Raw genomic sequence first — 20,445 nt, forward strand, 5'->3', positions numbered from 1 at the left:
TTGCTGTGTTGGTTAAACAAAACCAGTGAATCTAAATCACCTTAAGTAAAATAAAGTATTGAGTGTTTTTATCTGTCAAATATCATACCAAGTCATACCTTGTTATGACAATTAGTTTGTTTTAGTCTACAGGCTAAAATACAAGCTCCTTTTCCTTACTTTCCTAGAGACTTTAAGAAAATCTAGGTTATTAATAAAAACTTTTAACCTTAGAACCTCCAGATAAGAATCTGCCTGGTCATTAGGACAAAGTCAGTCCCTGACCTATTTAAATTCTTGTATATTCAGATTAGCCATAATCATCTCCTCATTTATACTCTCTGTAGGGAATTAAAGACTAAAAGATAAAGATTGTTATCATCACTCATTTATTTATTTTGCCCATATTCTATTTAAAATTGTATTTTTCTCCCAATTACATGTAAAAACAATTTTAAACATTTAAAAAAAAAATTATAAGTTCTAAATTCTCCCCCTCCTTCCCTCCTTTCCCTTCCATTCATTGAGAATGAAAAGGAAAACAATTTGAAAACAAGTTATAATGTGTAGTCCTGCAAAACATATTTGTATATAAGTCATGTTGTGAAAGAAAACACAGGCAAAAAAAATAACCCTGCAAGAAAATAAAATTTTAAAAAGTATGTTTTGATCTGTATTCAGACTCAGTTCTTTCTCTGGAGCCAATGGATAGCATTTTTCATCATGAATCCTTCTGAATTGTCTTGGACCATTGTGTTGCTGAGAATAGCTAAGTCATTCACAGCTGATCATCACACAATATTGTGTTATTGTGTTAAATGGTCTGGTTCTGCTCATTTCACTTTGCATCAGTTCATATAAGTCTTTCCAGGTTTTTCTGAGAACATTCTGATCATCATTTCTTAAAGTACAACAGTATTTCATCACAATCGTATACCTCTTCAGTCATTCCAACTGATAGGCATCTCCTTAATTTCCAATTCTTTGCCACCATAAAAAGAGCTGCTATTGATATTTTTGTACATATAAGCCCTTTTCCTTCTCTCTTTTGGATACAGATCTAGTAGTGGTATTGCTTGGTCAAAAGGTATGCATGGTTTTATAGCCCTTTGGGCATAGTTCCAAATTACTCTCCAGAATGCTTGAATCAGTTCACAACTCCACCAACAGTGCATTGGTGTCTCAATTTTCCCACATCCCCTCCAACATTTGTCATTTTCTTTTTCTGTCATATTAACCAATCTGATAGATGTGGGGTGCTTCCTCAGAGTTGTTTCAATTTACATTTCTCTAATCAATAGTGATTTAGAGCATTTTTTCATAGGACTATAGATTGCTTTGATTTCATCTAAAAACTGCCTGTTCATGTCCTTTTACTTTATATCAATTGGGGAATGACTTGTGTTCTTACACATTTGATTCAGATCTCTATATATTTTAGAAATAATGCCTTTATCAGAGAAACTTGCTGTAAGAATTTTCTGACAGTTATGATTACTGTGTATTTTCCCTCCATCCTCTTTCCCCTCCTGTATATCCTACTCTTCCTCTCCTTTCACCCTGTCCATCCCCAAAAGTGTTTTGCTTCTGACTACTGCCTCCCCCAACCTGCCCTCCCCTCTTTTCTTACACTCATTTCCCCTCCTACTTACCTGTAGGGTAAGATAGATTTCTATACCCAAATGAATGTGTTATTCCCTCTTTGAGCCAATTCTTATGAAAGTAAGGTCAAAAGTTCCTCCCTTTCCCCCATCTTCCCCTCCACTCTAAAAGCTCTTCTGTACCTCTTTTCTGTGAGATAATTTATCCCATTCTACCTCTCCCTTTCCCTATTCTCCCAGTGCATTCTTCTTTCTCACTTCTTAATTTAATTTTTTTTAAGATATCATCCCACCATATTCAACTCACATCCATGCCCTTTGTTTATGTACACTCCTTCTAACTGTCTTAATAAGGATAAAGTTCTTAGGATTTACAAGCACCATCTTCCTATGTAGGAATCTAAACAGTTTAACTTCATTGAATCCCTTACGATTTCTCTTTTCTATTTACCTTTTCAAGCTTCTCTTGAGTTTTGTATTTGAAAATCAAAATTTCTATTCAGCTCTGGTCCTCTCATCAGGAATGCTTGAAAGTCCTCTATTTCATTAAATATTTTTTTCTTTCCCTAAAGGATTATACTCAGTTTTGCTGGGTACGTAATTCTAGGTTGTAATCCTAGCTCCTTTGCCCCCCGGAATGTCATGTTCCATGCCCTCCAATTCATTAATGTGGAAGCTGCTAAATCTTGTGTTTTTATGACTGTAGTTCCACAATATTTTAATTGTTTCTTTTTGGTTGCTTGAAATATTTTCTCCTTGACCAGGGAGCTCTGAAATTTGACTATAATATTCCTAGCAGTTTTCATTTTGGAACCTCTTTCAGGATTGGTGGATTTAAATTTCAATTCATATTTTACCCTCTGGTTCTAAATATCAGGACTGTTTTCCTTGATAATTTCTTGAAAGATGGTATCTAATCTCCTTTTTGATCATGGATTTCAGGTAGTCCAATAATTCCTAAATTGTCTCCCCTTGGTCTGTTTTCCAGATCACTTGTTTTTCCAATGAGATAGTTCACATTTTCTTCTTTTTCATTCTTTTGATTTTGTTTTGTTGTTTCTTGGTGTCTCATTAAGTCATTAGCTTCCACTTGCCAAATTCTAATTTTTAAGGAATTATTTTGTTCAGTGAGCTTTTTTGCTTCCTTTTCCATTTTGCCAATTCTACTTTTTAAGGAGTTCTTTTCTTTAGTGAATTTTTGTACATCTTTTTCCATGTGGCCAATTCTTCTTTTTCAGGGTTCTTTTCTTCAGAAGATTCGTGTGCCTCTTTCAGCATTTGGTGTATTCTGTTTTTTCAGGTGTCATATTTTTCAATATTTTTTGTGCCTCTTTCACCAAGCTGTTGACTCTTCTTTCATGATTTTCTTGTATCACTCTCATTCCCCCCCCCAATTTTTCATCTATCTCTCTTATTTGATTTTTAAAAATCCTTTTTGAGATCTTCCAGGAAATCTTTTTTGGGCCTGAAACTAACTCACATTTTTGATTTGAGGCTTTGGATGTAGCAGTTTTGACTTTGTTGTTTTCTGAGTTTGTGTTTTGATCTTCCCTGTCACCATAGTAACTTTCTATGTTCAGGTTCTTTTCTGTTGTTGTTTGTTCATTTCTCTAGTCTATTTCTTGACTTTTAACTTGATGTTAAAGTGGGGCTTTGTTTCTGAAGTGCAGGGTGCACTTTCTCAAGCTTCAGGCGTTTTGTGAAGCTATTTTCAGAGCTAGTTCTGGGGGATCTGTAAGTTTTCAGTTGTTCCAAGGTGGTAAGGAAAGGAACATTTACTACTGTTCTGGCCTGTGTTCTGGTCTGTAACCCATCACAAGCACTCTTTTCTGCCTCGAACTATGACCAGTGTCTCCACTCCTCTCCAAGGTGTGCTAATGCTCCTCCTCACCTGGGACTGCAACCTGGATCCATGTATGGGAAATGCAGAGTCCTACACCCTTACCAGCAAAAGGATCCCCATAGTCTTTTGACCAGTTGGATGACCTCCTTAATGTCTATGGCCTGAGAGCCCCAGAAGTCACTGCTGCCAATTCAGTAGCTCTCAAAGCCTGCTACTGTCCTGTTGGGGGACTGCCTGTGCTGGATTGAGCCCCCTCTCACCGCAGTATGACAGACCTTTCCTGCCAATCTTCTAAGTTACCTTAGGCTGGAAAATTATTTTACCCATTCTTTTGGGGGTTTTGCTGCTCCAGAATTCATTTTGAGGGGTCATTTTAAAGTTGTTTGGAGGGGAATTTTGGAGAGGTCAGGCAAGTCTCTGCTTTTTCTCTGCCATCTTCTCATTATTATTTAGATAAAGATGACTTTAGAGTCCTACTGGCTACAGTGAAAGAATAGTTTTAAAAGATTATAGCAGGAAGAATTTGGCATGGGGAGAAAGAGTTGGAAGAGATTCAAAGCCTTTGCTGTTTTTGTATAGTTTTTAAGGTAAGATTGTCACCTGAGTTCTTTGTTCTATAACATGAAAGGGGTGGATGGATTGAAGGGGCAGCCAGATATACTTAGTCCACAGTCACCATGGTACTACTACTCTGTCCTTCTCTCTCCACTATCTCCTGTTTTTTCCCCCCTTCAGACAGCCTATTCACTCTCTTTTGCTACTTACAGAATGATTAAAAAACATACTGTGCAGAAATTCACCATCCAGCTCAAAGGATGCAATAGCTTGTTTTTTTCCAGGATCACTGTTAGTCCTTCACTTTAAAAAGGATCAATGACCTCACAGGGTGATGCCTTGACTTGCATGCAAACTGGATTTAAAGCCTCACTCTCTTCCAGAGTCATTGAGGTCTAGTAGCAAGACAAAAGTTAGGATGACTAATGATGGCCCAGGATGCAGTGAATGACCTTGGTGTCTTCAACATCTGACCAAGCTCTAAGGGTTCCACAGACCCTGTTTCAGCTGCCCTTATGGCCACTGGAACAAATTGTCCTCATCTGCTCATTCAGCTGGGGGAAATTTTCACATGCTTAGGGTAGACACCCAACTAACTCACCATTGGGTTTGAGGCCTTTGGATACCTTCAACTTGGTTTAGTCCATCTGCAGAGATGGTTTTACTGGCGTATGGCCACTGCACATGCTATAGCTTCTTGGAGCCATAGGTAATAGTTGGGTGATAGGTAGGCACCAATGGTGGATGAGCAGCCCTGAAAAGGAATTGGCAAGCCCTCATGCCAGAGGTGTTAGTCCTCCCTGAACACCCCATACACCCCTTTCCAGGAGCAGAAGGACCACAAATTCCATGATGTTGGACCCTTTACTCCATCAGCAAATCACTCAATCTGAGACCTATCTGAATAGACTGTTACATATACTAACTGAAATAAACATTATTGGGTTTTTGTTTTTGGGTTTGGTTTTTTTGGTGACTTGCCCAGAGTCACACAGTTAGTGAGTGTTATGTGTCTAAGGCTGGATTTGAACTCAGGTTTTCTTAACTCCAGGGCCAGCACTCTATCCACTGTGCCACCTTGCTGCCCCAATAAATATTATTGTTAATGGAAACTGAACTGAATTGAAACTGCTTGAACTTTTGTGTAGGAGTATTATCACTATTAAGAGAAAGCATTTTCCTGCCCTGAATTCTTTTTGTAATATTTAAAGTTAAACGGGCAGCCACACACCTGGCCTCACAAAAGGATAAAAAAGGATTCTGACTTTTATATTTTGCTTAAAGTTTAAAAGCACTTGTAATTGAAAAAAGAGTCATCTATTCTTTCATTGATACTGTCCAAAAGCTTTTCAAGGAAATAACTTCTTGTACTTTCATAATTCCTTCCTAATAAAAAATTTCAAAGCATTTTAAAAATAAGTTGAGTTTCATTATTCCTATTTAGTGTGTTAAAGTGATTTCAAGGAAGATATATTAAGTGGCTCATATGAAGTCATTCAGCAGGAGAGTGAGACATAGAAACCAAAGCTGAATGTCACAATAGGTGGTGACTGTGGGTATGGAATGTGATATGTGATGTTAGTTGTTGGCTTTGCTTTGCTATAGGGAGAGATAATAACATACTTATTAATTTTCATGTTTAATTTTTAATATAATACATCAACATTGAAATAACAATATATTATTTTATGTAAAATAATATAAAATGAATAATATATTTAACTCATATTTATAGAAAACTTTAAAAGTTTGCAAAGTGCATAGATTATCTGATTTGGTACTCACAACAGGCCTTCAAGGTAGGCAGAGGCAGAGAAAGAGCTTGATTTAGTAGTTTCAGATCTTAGCCCAAACACTCACTATTTATGTGACTAAGTGATCTGACTTCTCTGGGTGTCAGTTTCCCCATCTATTGATGAGGAGTTTCGACCAGATGAACATTGTTAGTCCTTCAAATTCTAATTTTATGATACTTAAACATGTACTACAGTTATTATAATCCTTATTTTACAAGTAAGGAAATCGAGGCTTTGAGAGTTTAAGTAACTTGTGCATAGAAAATAAGGATTAGAGGCAGGATTTTAACCCAGATCCCTCTGACTCCAAGTTCAGCGTTCTGCCCCTGTTTTGGTGAGGGCTTGATCTCTCTATGTCCCTGGTAGTCCTCAGGCTGGGATGATCCCCAACATCAATCTGCACAAAAGCTTTAGCCTGTTCCATTTTCCCAAAATTGCACATTGTGTCTCTGCTTTGGCAGCCTGCCCTCTGCTCTGAACATATTGAGATATGAAAAGAAAACAAGCAACTTGAAGAAGAAAAAAAGAAAAGAAAAGAAATGGAAGTCAAGATTCCTGGTCCCCAGGATATTTCCCATTCTTGACCCTAAACTGCATGTGGGAATGGTAAGGAGGAAAAGGTAGGGCCTCCCAAAGAACTATAACTTTGGGGGCAGGGCCATGGAAAATGTCTGGTGGTGGTCACAGCATTATCTCTGAATATTCACGAGAAGCCCAGGAATGGAGGGACAGAACCAGGGATAGGCCTTACTGCTATATTTTTTCATTTCCGTTAGCTGCTCAAGACACCTCAAAAATGATCCTTCTTGTCTTCTAGGCTTCCTCAAGTCTATGCCAAAATAGATTAAAGCACCACTTCTCCATCTTGTTCTCCCCCTCCTATGGATATGCTCCCGTGTCTTTTGAGAAAAACTGACAAAGAAAAACCTCTCACAAATCATTTTTGCTTTGCAAGGTCTATTTTTGGCCTTTTCTGAAAAGGCCAGAGTCAATGTTTGTAAAAAGGCCTTTAGTTCTTCTCATTTTTCATATTTCACCAAAAAGTAGATCAAATCTTCCTTGTGTATTCATGAACATTAAAATAATCAATACCAATTCCAGGGACTTGATTTTTTAAAAAATCAGTCCAAACAATAATAAAATCCAAAATGGAACTAAAATGAAGAAAAAAAAATTGAGGGGGGAAGGAGGTAGACTTAAATTCACCCTACCTTAAAAATATATTTTTTGAAAATACAATACTCTTTTTAACATGTTCAGAAGCCAGCTTATAGACTGTATTCCTCCACTACATCCCCCCCAAATGATCAGTAAACTTTCAAAATTTCAAAAATCAAAAGACAAAGGGCCAATAGAATGATAGGTTTGACAGTTCAAAATGTATAATGGGCTGTCAAACAAGAGACAATTTTCTAAGTAAAGAGAAGAAAGGCATCCCAAAGCATCCCTCTACTGATTAACAAAATCATTTGTCAACTAGTAGAGAGAAATTGATGCTAGGGAGAGGACAAGTTAATGTATTAACCTGTAAATTCTAAAGCTAACACAAAGGATTTTGGCTGTCTTGGTAGGCATTCAAATAAATGACCTGATCCCTGCATGCTATTGTATTCTGCTAGTATTTTAACCCAAAGAATCTCTACGACTGTCAAAGTTGGCTTACCAGTGCCTCTTTCTGAGATGTTGAAATTGTTATAGGATCAGTATACCTCTTAGTCATTCTACATAAAAAGAGCCAAATACCCACCTGAAATTGTGAAGGATAATCTCATTGACTCTGAATGACTTTTACCACATGAACAAATCAATCATTCTACAAGCATTTATTTCATATTTGTATGTACTAGGCCTTATGCTAGGTACTGGTGATAAATGACTTCTCAATTATACCTTTAATTTACATGGACTATGTCCTCTGGGGAAAAATATTGGGGAGTTCCATCAAGAGCCCAGTTCCTCCACAGAAATAGCTTAAAACAACAACAACAAACTTCTAAGTGAATGAACTATTAAGTGAATTAAAAGGTAAAGGAGAGAAAAGAAGACAAACTCTTAGAAAAAGAATGAGAAAGGATAGGGAAATGAACAAACAATGGGGAGGGGGGAATCCAGCAAAATAAACAAATAATATGGATTAAAAGATTCCAAAGTGATATCAACACAAGGAAAAAACTGATTTTAATTCTGGCCCAAGAAATAAAGCAGGACCTAGCATATGGTATATCAAATTACAAAGTAAACACTAAAGAAAATCAGAGGACCTGATATCAGCAAAGAAAGATCAGGCATCTTTAATGAGAAAGCTATTATTGATAACAAGAAACAACACCAACTAATAGCAGAAGAGCAAATAAGAAAGAAATTACAGAATCTTACAAAAATTTGGAAGAATTACATATGATAGTTATACAGAACTGAATGTGTGAACAGGACATTCATAAAATGGTATCACATTTTGAAACATAAAGGACTTAGAAATAAATACACAAAAGGAGAATTTTAAACAGGTCATTAATGCTATTAGAATAGTAATAGATAAGGAACATACAGGAAGATCCAAGACTAAATGGAGACTAAAATGGTTTGCCTAGGAATAATCTTGTTATGTACGTAGAAAAGTATTTTAGACATATTTTCATTGTAGCAAAGACCTGGAAACAAAGTGAGTGACCATCAAATGGAGAATACTAACACAGCTTCTTGCTTGGAACCATTAGGCTCAGCAAAGTGTTCGTGTTAATGTAGATATATTTGGCTTTGATTTAGCATTGTTGGGATTTAGAGCTGAAAGGAACTGCAGGGGAAATCTAGTCCCACACCTTCATTTTAGATGTAAGGAAAACTGAGGCTTACAAAAGTTAAATGGCCTGACTTGGATTCAAACCCAGGTTCTCTGCCTTCCTTTAGCATTCATAGTCACCTGCCAATCCTCTACACAATGCAATAAAATCTTGTGTTTGTGTCTAATTCTCAGTGCAAAATATCAGTGACTCCTATTTATGTTTCTCAGATTCACATGATGCCCAGGTTTTTCCTAAGTTTACTGTATTTCCAAATCTTTATCTCTCAATTGCTTCATTCAAGCTTTTTCTTCCCCATAATAGTTAACAACTATTTAATCTCCTCCTTCAATCTTTCTACTGTCATTTCATTTTGCAGGAGAAAGTGCTGTCCGTGAAAACTTACTCCCCGTTTTTCTTTCTTCTAATAAACTGAATAGCCTATCATAGACATTCCCTGCACTAGAAGGGCCCAGGGGCTTGGAGAGGACAAATATAGTTTCTTCTGTATCCTAGCTTGGCTCAGTCCATGTATATTAGACAATGGGAAAATACTGAAGATGGTGACAACTGTGATAGGAGGGAGAGAAGAAACTAATCAGATTTCTGAGATTTCTTCCAAGCTGCAGAGGTTATTTTCTGACTGCTGTTTTGTTTGTTTGTTTGTTTCTCCTTGCCTGCCAACTTCATAAAGAAAAGTCAATGGGGGATTTTCTTCTCTCTTCCTTTTAGAGGAGGATTTTCATAACAAAATAGACAATAAACATATCTATGGGTGATTTAACAGGCAGAGTCTTGCAGAAAAAATTGGGTTGTGACTATAAGTCTAGCTTGGGAACACCTGGCAAACTACCCTTTTTAACTTGGGTAGAAATACCTTCTGCTCAACCACTATAATGAGACGGCTTTATGTAAATTGTATTATAAACATAATAATCATCAACAAAGACCAATAGACGAAAGCAATAAAATATGAGATGGCTTTACACTACTTTCCAAAGGACTTAAGTGTCGGAATGTTAACTGTGGGAAAACCTTAAATTAAGTGGAGGAATAATACTGAATAAATCTTGGCACAAAGTGGGATGTAGACCTTGAGGCAACATTGGTGGGCCAGAACTATGCAGAGACTGGGCTTACCGAAAAGAGTTCTAGTCCAACTATCTAACTGATTTGATGCACATATGTCGTATTATATATTAGTGTTATTCATGTTTGTGTCTCATTTCCTTATTAGACTTTACAAGCTCTAGGAAGGAATGGACTGGTTCTCAACTGAACAGTATGTGATTTAAGGTGTTCTATTCAGGTGCCCAGAGTAACCTTCCAGAAATAAGCATTTTTAACTGCTCTAGTGTTTCCTTAAGAAGCTGCTGCTAGTCGACCCGAAGTCCAGTGTCTTGACCACCTTTCTTAGAATAGAGGTTCTTAACTTGGGGTTAGCAGGTACTTAACAAATGTTTATTCCCTTCTCTTCTCCCATGAAATTAATAGATAGATAGATAGATGTGTCAATATAATTATATGAAATAAATTCCTTTGTAAGCCTACATATTTTTATTTTAAATATTTAAAAACATTATCCTGAGAAGGGATCCATGACACAAAAAAGGGCTGAGAATTCCCTGCCTCAGAAGCTTTCATTAAGAAACCATGTTCTTCCTCTGAGAATATTCAGAGAATATTCAGATCTAGTCACTACTAGAAAATTTGGCAATCTCTAGTTTTCATTTTTTCTTCACGATTTTGGTGTTTTCCATTCTAAACTGTTTCAGGTAAGTTCCAGGATAGTAGTGAAGAGATATTATCACTATAGTTTAGATTTATGGGGTCCAAAGTGATCCTTCACCCTAAGAGGCTGGAGTGAGGGGTGGCAGAGTGACTTACTAATGGATTCTGCAGAGTTCAAGGGGGCAAGTGGGAGGATCAAGTTCTATGCCTGCCTCTTAGTATTATCAAAACCCACCTGCCTAATCTTTGATCTATAGAGCTACAGGGATATTTGATATCAAGTCACTCATTGTCAATAAAAGACACTGATTCAGACCTTCCACCTTGGCTTTCCATAGTACTTTGTTCTGTATCTATCTGATGTGCTTCTGTAGTATTATGCATTAGCATTCTCTGTTTCTGTCTTATTTTCTTACTAGACTTTACGAACTCCATGAGAGAATGAATTGGTACAAACTGACACCAACCTAAACTTTGTATCTCTCTTTACATCTCTGTTTCACATATGGTCTATTGTCTTAATAAATGCTTGTTGCAAATCTACCTCTGATGTTGAGAACAAATAAAAAGTCAACTCACAGGAGTTAAATAAATTCATATGCATTAGGATAGGACTTAGAAGAAGAAACTATTTTTGTACTTACTCATAACAAATGATTCATAAAAATTCATCGAGAGTTTACATCTACAATAATAATTGTTTGCATTTAAATAGTATTTTAAGGTTTACAAAATGTTTTACATATGTCATCTCATTTGAGTCTCACAACTCTGTGCGATTATCTCATTTTACAGATGAGGAAACTGAGGCAGAAAGTGGTTAAATGACTTGCCCAGGCTCACACTGCTGTAAGTATCTGGGGCCAGTATTTGACCTCAGGTCTTCCTGATTCCAGGTCCAACACACTTTCCATTATGCCACCTAGCTGCTTGTTTTTCCCTTCCTTCCTTCCTTCCTTCCTTCCTTCCTTCCTTCCTTCCTTCCTTCCTTCCTTCCTTCCTTCCTTCCTTCCTTCTTTCTTTCTTACTAATGTTTGAAACAACATTTCAAATTAAGCTTAGCTACCAAATGCAATACATCATGCTAGATATAGGATATGCAAAAAAAAAAAGCTAAAAAAACCCTCTGCCATCAAGGATCTTATACTACTTATATTACTGGAATATATATAATGATATAATTGTTATTATATTACTAATTGTATTACTTATATACTTACAATACTGGGGATTAATAATCCACACACCAATACATGAATAAGAGTAGCAGGGAAAGCTGCATGGAGGAGGTAACATCTGAGCTTTAAAAGAAAGTTAGAATTCTGAAAGGTGGAGATCAAGAGGGAGTGCATTCTAGACATGGGGGAAAGTTTGTGCAAATGCATGAAGGCAGGAGATGGAACAGGAAATTCAGGGAAAAATATCCAGCAGTCCAGTTTTCCTGGAACATTCAATGTCAGGTGGAGCCAGATTTGGAGAGCTTTGATTTTGTTCTAGGGGCAGCACCTTTATTTTAGAGGCAAAAGTTTTTAGGCAAAGGGATAACATGGTTAGACTTATGTGGTGGGAAGGTTATTTTGGCAGTCATGTGGAGTATGAATAATTGGACAGACTAGAGACTGGAGTCAGGGAAAGCAATGAGGAGGCTATCATAATAATCTAACAGAGAATCAGTCGGGGCTTGTAGTATGGTGGTGATTGTATGAGTGGGTCAGAAAGAGATGGAGACATGCAGAGATTAGAATCAACAACAGTTGTTAACTGAATGAATCTAGGCATTGAGGCAGAGGAAAGAGTCAAGGATGATTATAAAGTCATGAACCTGGGGGATTAGGAGAATGATAGTACCCTCCAACAGAAATAGGAAGGTTCTGAGGACGGATACACTTTAGACAGTGGAATGGGAAAGGTCATCACTTCCACTTAGATCTGTTGAGTTTGAGATGCTAATGAATGGATGAAAATACATTTGTTAAGTGCTAAGTATGGGCCAAGGATGGAACATCCAGGGAGGGATGCAGGTGATTGGTAACATGAGGCTGAGTTTAGGGACTACGTACATACTTGGTCCATCTGAAAAGAGATGATACTTGCTATCCTGGAAGCATATAAGATCACCAAAGGGAAAGTATAGACAGAGAAGAGAAAATGGCCCAGTATATAGTCCTGGGAAATACCCATGTGTAGGTGACAAGAGGTGTTGAACTTTCAAAGGAGACTGAGAAATGGCCAAGGAGGAAAGAAAGCAAATCAAGGAAGGATGCCACCATAAAAGACAAGTGAGGTAAATAAGAGTATGGGGGGAGAGGGGCGCACGACTGATTGACAGCATCAAAATCAGCAAAGAAGTCAACCTTCTAACATTTTACCTTTAAATGTCCTTTTAAAAAGTTTATCAGTATTAACTTTGCTTTGTATAGAGGGCTCTCATCTCTTGGCAATATTTTACATTTTAAAAATGCAATTAATAGTGTTTTTTTTAAAGATCAAATCAGAATTCGTTTGAGCTTTCTGACCTGAGGAAAGTTTTTAAATGGGCATTCCCTCTATAGGGGTCACTACTGTTCATAGGATAGTTTTTGGGAATAAATAAAGTCATTAGGCTCAGACTAATTTAATTTAATACAGGTGCAGTTATTTGAAATTTGTAATCCACCTCCACTGATTCAATCTTTGGCTTTTAAGTCAAAAAGGGGTGGGGGGGAGGTTTGGGTAGGGAGAGGGAAGATAATAAAGCCTTAAAATCATAGAGCTCTGATCTCTGGATTTAATTTTCTTTTTCTTCATCTCAGTTCTTCAAAGGGGGTAAAAAAAAAAAGAATGAGACCATGAAGAACAAAATGGCAATTGACCATATTTGATGAATAGAAAGCATTTTTATGAGCACCCAGAGGAATATAAGCTAGGAATAGCCTTTTATTAATCATTGAGACAACCCTTTCCCTATCACGGCTAATATCCTATCCTACCAAGAACACAGATTCCTTTCTTGGACCATCAACGTAGTTCAAGCTAAAACCAGAAAGGCTTTTAGAGGCTTTTACCTGCAGAGTTTGGCTCTCCAATTACTTTATTGTGGCTATTTTTGGCTCTTTTTCTTTAGCCTCCTACATAAAACTAAGATAAATTTATCAATCTAAAAAGAGTCTGTAGTTTAACTAACAAAGATAAATAAATAAATTTGTGTTATTTTTCCATCAAAAATTCTGTTTTCATGCTATATCAGATCCAGTCATTAAGGACTTAATAACTATCTTCATTAAAGAATTAAGATGTTGAAAGTGTTCTGTGTTCCCAACTGTTAATTCAGCCCACTTTTTTATCTCTTGTTCAATTCTGGGTATAGCTCACGGTCCATCTGTAGTGCCTGTCCAAGACAGATGTCATGAGGGATTAACTCAGTGAGCTGCCCATTCAACTGCACGTCAATCTAGATAAGTATTTTTCCATTGATCTAAATTTTGATGACCACTCTGGATTGGAGAGGACTGAAGATGAAACATACCTCTCTCTCCTCAGGGGAGAGGAAGTACAAATGAAGTACATGATTTTAGAAATGATCAACATGTTGGGTTTTTTTTTTGCTTCACAACTTTTTTATTAAAAGGGAGGCTTCTACAAGGGGAGGGGATTGTTAATGGGAAGTGAAAACAATGTAAACAAAAAGAAGCAATAAAAATTTTAAAATAGAAAATGAGGCTAAAAATGGCTAAATGATATGCCTGTGTTTACACAGCTAGAAAGTGTCTAAGGTAGGCCCATGTTTTTTGACACTTTCCAATACAAATATTTGATTTTAAACTCTCACCTACGAGAAAAACCCAGAAACAATGTTCCATGGATTAGCAGCAAAGTGAAGGGCTAAGTAAGCTCAGTGGATTTGGAGGGCTCTAGCATCTATTAGCTATGTGATTATAGGTAAGTCATTTAACATCTCTGAGACTTTGTCAGTAAAATCTTGTCTGTGTAATGGGGATAATAATACCTGGAGTATCTACCTTATAAGGCTGATGATATGAATATCAAATGAAATGATATGGGGCATCTCCCAAAAGTTTTAGTGCAGCTAAACTAGTAAGCTTTAATACCTGAAAACTATTGACAAAGTGTGAAGCACTTTGCAAACCTTAAAATTATATAAGGGTTGGCTATTTTCATACTATTATTATACAAATTAAGGAAATCTTGAGATTAAAAAATGGAAGATGAATAGGCCCTTCCTCCTCATTTGGTAGTCAATTCTTGCTCTGCCTTCAAAAGAAGGAATTCTTGGCAGCCTCTCCTAGAGAAAGACAAGCAAAGCAGGGAGTGCTTTGTGAAGCATGCTCTGAGAAAGAAACAGAAGAAGCCACTTTAGGGGGGCAGCTAGGTGGTGCAGTGGATAGAGCACCGGTCCTGGATTCAGGAGGACCTGAGTTCAAATCCGGCCTCAGACACATAACACTTACTAGCTGTGTGACCCTGGGCAAGTCACTTAACCCTACTGCCTGGCCAAAAAAAAAAAAAAGAAGAAGCCACTTTAGGGAAGGAGTAGGAGTATGGGATTGTCCAGTAAGGAGAGGTGACTTGAAAGTAAGAATAACTATATCCCAACTCCCCTCTGCTGAGCTTTTGAAATTAAGAGACACTACTGAAAAATCACTAAAAATTCTACACCTATTTGCGTGACTACTTGCCACATAAATCATTGCAAAACTGTGAGTTTCCTTTTGGGAACTTCTGAGGCACAATAGTCAATCCTTAACTTTTCTTTCTTTTTTTTTTTTTAGGCAATTGGGGTTAAGTGACTTGCCCAGGGTCACACAGCTAACAGGGTCACACAGCTAATAAAGTGTCAAGTATTGAGTCTGAGGCCAGATTTGAACTCAGGTCCTCCTGACTTGAGGGCCAGTGTTCTATCCACTGCCATCTAGCTGCCCCCAATCCTAACTTTTCATACCAGGATTGTTGACAATAATTATTTTGGTCATTCTAAAACCTTTTCAGACTCCTTTGTCACATTTTCCTTTCTTGAAGCCAAGTCTTCTGTTCATTTATGTGTGACTTTAACTTTTGCTTTTAATAAATCCCCTGAAACTCTGCAAACCAATGGATCCCACATATTCCATTTTTCATGGTCAAGGAGTCATTTGGTAACTTTTGCTCCTGTAATTGCACTACGCTACTTTGGGGCCTGGAATAATTTACCTTCCCTTACTATACATAAGAATGGAAATGACTGACCAAAGATTCCTTAGTCTTAGAGTATCCCAAATATTGCTGATGTCCTTACCTCACAAGATTCTTTATTCACGTTGTATTTTTCTATCTGATAGAGCTGGTTCTTGTAGAAAATGTTGTCCTGAATGTTCGATTTCTGCCAGGGGAAAAATAAATAAACCTTAACCATTAGGAACTATCAGTTTCCATTATGATGTTATTAATCCTCTCTGGCCTGAGAATATTTGAATCGTATATTTATTGTGAATATATTTTTGTCATGCCCTTTGTCTACAGATCAGTCATTTTAACCCCCACATCACCCCTATTCCAGATGGAACCCTCCTTTATAACACTGAAAAACAATTAGGCAGAAACATCCTATAGAGTGATATATGTGACCCTATTATACCATATATTTGATTATCCCTGCCCTTCTTCCTGGAACAAGGACACATAATAATGTTTCATTATTGCTTCTGTAGGCCCTGGATGGGCTTTTCAGTCACTCACAGTTCAATTTCTTTTTAGGAATCTTTTTGTTTATGATGTTCTAGTTATTGCTAATATTTTCTTGGTTCCATTTTGCTCTGTATCGATTTTTTTTTTACAAATCTTCCCATGTTTCTCTAAATTCTACATATCTTGTGGTTCTTATCACATAATAATATTCCATTAAATTCATGCCCTAGCTTTATCAGCCTTTGTCCCATCTATGGTCACCCAGTCTATTTCTAGTTCTTGGCTACCACAAAAACTGCTAAAAATATTTTGGTATAGATTAAAATTTTGCTTCTGTCTTTGACTTCCTTGAGGCATATACCCACAATCCTGGAACTCCCAGGTCAAAGGGTAAGAGGGAATTTAGTCCCTTTAATTGCATTATTCCAAACCAATTTCTAAAATGGTTGGACCACGTCACAGATCCACCAATAGTGCATTAGTATTCTCTCTCTTCCCACAGTATATCTAATATTGAATGTTTCAATTTTTTGTAGATGTCACTATTTTTTTTTCTTTAAAGAAATTAGTTTATCTGAAGATATTTAAGATCATAGGGTCAGAGATTTAGAATTGGAGATGATATTAGCAGTCTAGTACAACCTCTGAATTTTGCAGATAATAAAGTTTACAAAATGTTTCACATACATTGTCTCATTTGAGGCTCACAATACCCACGTACAACAGATACTATTATCCCCATTTTACAGAAGAGGAAACAGGCCCAGAATGGCTAAGTGCCTTGCCTGAGGTCACACACCTCAGCCTACTATGTTCTAGGGCAGCCCATTCCTTTGATGACTGTGATAGCAAGTTTTTTTTTTTTAATGAGACAAATTCTGTAGCTTCCACACATTTCTTCCAGTTTTGCCTTCTGGCATCAAGTAGAAAAAGCCTGATTCCCCACTTCAACATGTTAATCCCTTAACTACCTGAAGGCAGTTATTAAGTCCCCTTAAATCTCTTCTACTCCAGGCTAAACATTCCCAATTCATCCTGCGATCCTTGTATGGTAGATTTTTTGTTTCGTTTTTGAGGCCTTTCACCTTCCCTATTGTTGTCCTCTAAATAGAGCTCTAATTTATAGATGTTGTTTCTAAAATGTGGGTCCCCAAAATGAATATCATCCTCCTGTTATGGTCTGAATGGGACTAAGTACCTATAGGTCTATCTTTTCCTTCATTCTTCAAACTACAATTTTTCCTTGATGCTGCCTAGGATAGTAATAGTTTTTCTGGCTGTCATGTCACATTGTTGCATCATTTTGCATGTCCTATGTGTTCACTAACATAGTTAGGAATTTTTCAAATGAATGCTTATCCACGAATGCTTCCCTATCTTGAACTTGTGAAGTTGTTGTTGTTTTTAATCAACTTATTCCTATTAAATTTCAGCTCATTCTCTCTAGCCCATTGTTTTAGCCTTTAGAAATCTTTTGGGATTCTGATTCTGCCATTCAACCTAGCCATCTCTATCAGCTTTGTGTTATCTGGAAATCTGATAAATATCCATCCATGCATTTAACTAAGACATTGATTAAAATACTGAACAGAATAGGACTAAAGATAGAATCTGCAACACTTCTTTAATGTAGCTTCAAGAAATTAAAAAATGCTTATTTGGAACTATATCCCTTATGATTCATGACAAACGGGACTCAACATAATTTGTGCAAATTGTTATAGAAGCCTTCATAATTGATTAGCATTATAGGATTTAAATTTGGGGGGAACCTAAGAGATCATTTAGATCAAAGCCTTCATTTTACACATGAGGCAACTGAGGCCAACAGATTTGCCCAAGGTGTGTCACTTGACTGACATCAGAAAGTTTGCTTTCCACTTTGAAGTAAGTTTGAACCCATTAGGAGATTACATGGAAAAGTCATGACAAACCAAGTTCAGTGCCTATAATAAACATGGTAAAAACTCTTTTCAAGAACTCTCATCTTCAAACAAGATTTGATTATCTCCTCCTCCTTCCTTTTGCTTTAATTACCTTCCTTTTTTTTTTTTTTGCTAAGTGGTACAATAGATAGAGTATTGGACCTGGAGTCAGGAAGACATTAGCCCTGTGACCCTGGGCAGGTTCCCACGCAGAGATCAAAGGTTCTTTCCTCACATTCATCTATGAGCAGAGTTGTTTGATGAATCCCTAAGCTTTGGGAGTTAACAACAAGCAAAAAAGGACAAAGTTCCTCTAGTTATCTCTTAAAAAAAAAAGACTTGGGGATCATATACTTACAGTCAGCCTTTTATCCTTCCAACTATTACAAAGTACCAAGTGGGTAGAATTCATCTTCACCATCAACTATACCCTTCAGGTTATATTCTGTGTGATTTTTTTCCCCTTATTCAGAGATGCCTTCAATAGTCACTTAAATCTGATTTCACCTCCAAAAAAATGTTTCAGGAGTAGAACAAGAACACAAAATATAACATGCCCAGAGCCTTCCATTATTTCTTGCTTGGAGTTGTCTTAGGAGGAACAGGCTGGCTACTACTCCAGCCTCAACTCCCCAAGGCTTAGCATCTGCTAAAGGGAGCTTATAATGCTTATTTCCCAGTGATGCTATCAGGATTAAGAAATCAAATGATCCATAAAAAAAAAGTTAAAAGGAAAATATCTTCTGTATGATTTTTTTAAAAGCATACCTATTAATACATAATTATGAATTTGTTTATCAGTTTTCTAGTGGCCAATAATGAGGGCCCTAGAGATGAGTAAATTTAAACAGGGACAGTATGTAGCCCTGCTGAAGAGGGCAGTGTTAAAATTAATTATCTGAAATAAAAAGAAACTGAGGTACAAAGTTACTGAGTATGATTTCATTTGCAAAACTAGAATTTGCATATCAAAACAGGTCATCTGACAGATGTCAGAGACAAGCAGTGATTTAAAGGGGTAATTTTTATAATAGAAGAGAGGAATAACAAAAATTACAGAAACTTGTTTTGAACATAATTCAATTGGACAAGACAGGTCATCTGACTAGTGCGTTTCTCCTAGGCTTTCTTAACCCAAGATAATACCTAGCTGTCAAAACAAGATTACCCCAGAAGCCCTTGCCCTCCAAGTGATACCTTTTGTAACCAGAAAGCTTACTGGGAAAGAAATACTTGTGGCTTGGAGTTAGCAGTCACCGTCCTCCTATGTTAGTCTAGCTTAGCTGTTAGGGCTAGCTCTTCCTGAAGAAGGGAGCTTAATCCTATAATAAAACTAAATCAATTTCTGTTTCAGCAGGGAAGTTTAGAGAACATATTCTGGCATGGATACCTAGGGAGATAACAGGTTATGAGTCTAGGGTTGAAGGAATAGAAGAAAAAGGAAAGATGCCAAAGGAGAAGTAAAAAAAGTCAAGAAGTTTGAATCCTTTGCCTAGGGCCTAACTTTGTGAGAGATTATTTTTAAAACATCTTGACTTCCCTTGAACTAAAAGTGTGATATGTGACCCAGGTTTGGATCCTATTTTATCTCACATTCCAGAGACTCAGCAACACATCAGATTAAATTAACAGCTGAAGATCAAGTGTCAGCAATTGGAAAATAGTTATGGATGAGAAAAAGAGAGGTTTTTTCCCCCCACCAAGAACAAAGAAATCTATCAGCAATGCCAAACTTACTCTAAGGCCTGACAAATAGCGTTCAAGTTTCTTGTTTAGCAGGAAGTAGATGGCAAGGATGTGGCAAGCCCTGTTGGACAAACTGTGTTGATCACATCGCTATTTTTGTACCCGAGCTTTTCAGTCATGTGAAGTACCACACTTTGGCTCAAGTCTTCTAGGTGAATCCTAAACCAAAAGGGAAAAAAGAATACTGTATGTGATTTTTGAAATCTTCCCAAAGGAGCCTTAGAAAATCCACTAGTTATAAAAACAAACAGATCCATATATGCTCAAATAGCACTGCCATACAAATGAAATATTTACTGTAACTAAAAGCTATATGCATATGTTATTTTAGCTATTACATGCAGGGTGGTTCACTGAATACAGTTCTAGGCCTGGACACAGGAAGACCTAGGTTCAAGCCTGGCCTCAGATACTTAATAGCAATAAAATGAGGATCTTAATAACACCTACTTCACAGCGCTGTTGTGAGCATCAAACGAGATCATATTTGCAAAGTTCTTAGCACAGTGTCTGCCACATGGTAGGCTCTCAATAAAATACTTATTCCTTCCCTTTCCTTCAAGATGAGTTCAAACACTACCTTCCTTATGAAGTCTTTCCTGGTCCCCTCAATTGCCACTGCCCTTCTTCTTAAACTACATTATATTTGTATTTACTCTTCCCTTCTTTTTTTCCCCTATAAATCTGTACTTGTTTACTCCCCTTCAGAATGTAATTTCTGTACATTTGTATTCTCAAGGCCAAGTATAGCATCTAGCATATAGCAACCTTAATAAACTTAATAAACACTTGTTGAGTTACTGATCGATCTTATCTTACAGACTGAGG

The 20,445-nt window shown here is 36.9% G+C and overlaps 1 protein-coding gene across 1 annotated transcript in view; it reads right to left on the reverse strand.

Annotated features, from left to right (window-relative positions):
- HUNK (hormonally up-regulated Neu-associated kinase) overlaps window positions 1-20,445 on the reverse strand; it is a 134,917-nt gene that overhangs the window by 14,378 nt on the left and 100,094 nt on the right. Inside the window, 3 exon segments of the mRNA XM_020995942.2 lie at window positions 15,558-15,641; window positions 19,609-19,691; window positions 19,694-19,776. Of these exon segments, the coding sequence (XP_020851601.1) occupies window positions 15,558-15,641; window positions 19,609-19,691; window positions 19,694-19,776 (250 nt within the window).

The sequence above is a fragment of the Phascolarctos cinereus genome, unplaced genomic scaffold, assembly GCF_003287225.1.
Source record: "Phascolarctos cinereus isolate Bilbo 61053 unplaced genomic scaffold, phaCin_HiC Scaffold_726;HRSCAF=1367, whole genome shotgun sequence".
Lineage (NCBI taxonomy): Eukaryota > Metazoa > Chordata > Mammalia > Diprotodontia > Phascolarctidae > Phascolarctos > Phascolarctos cinereus.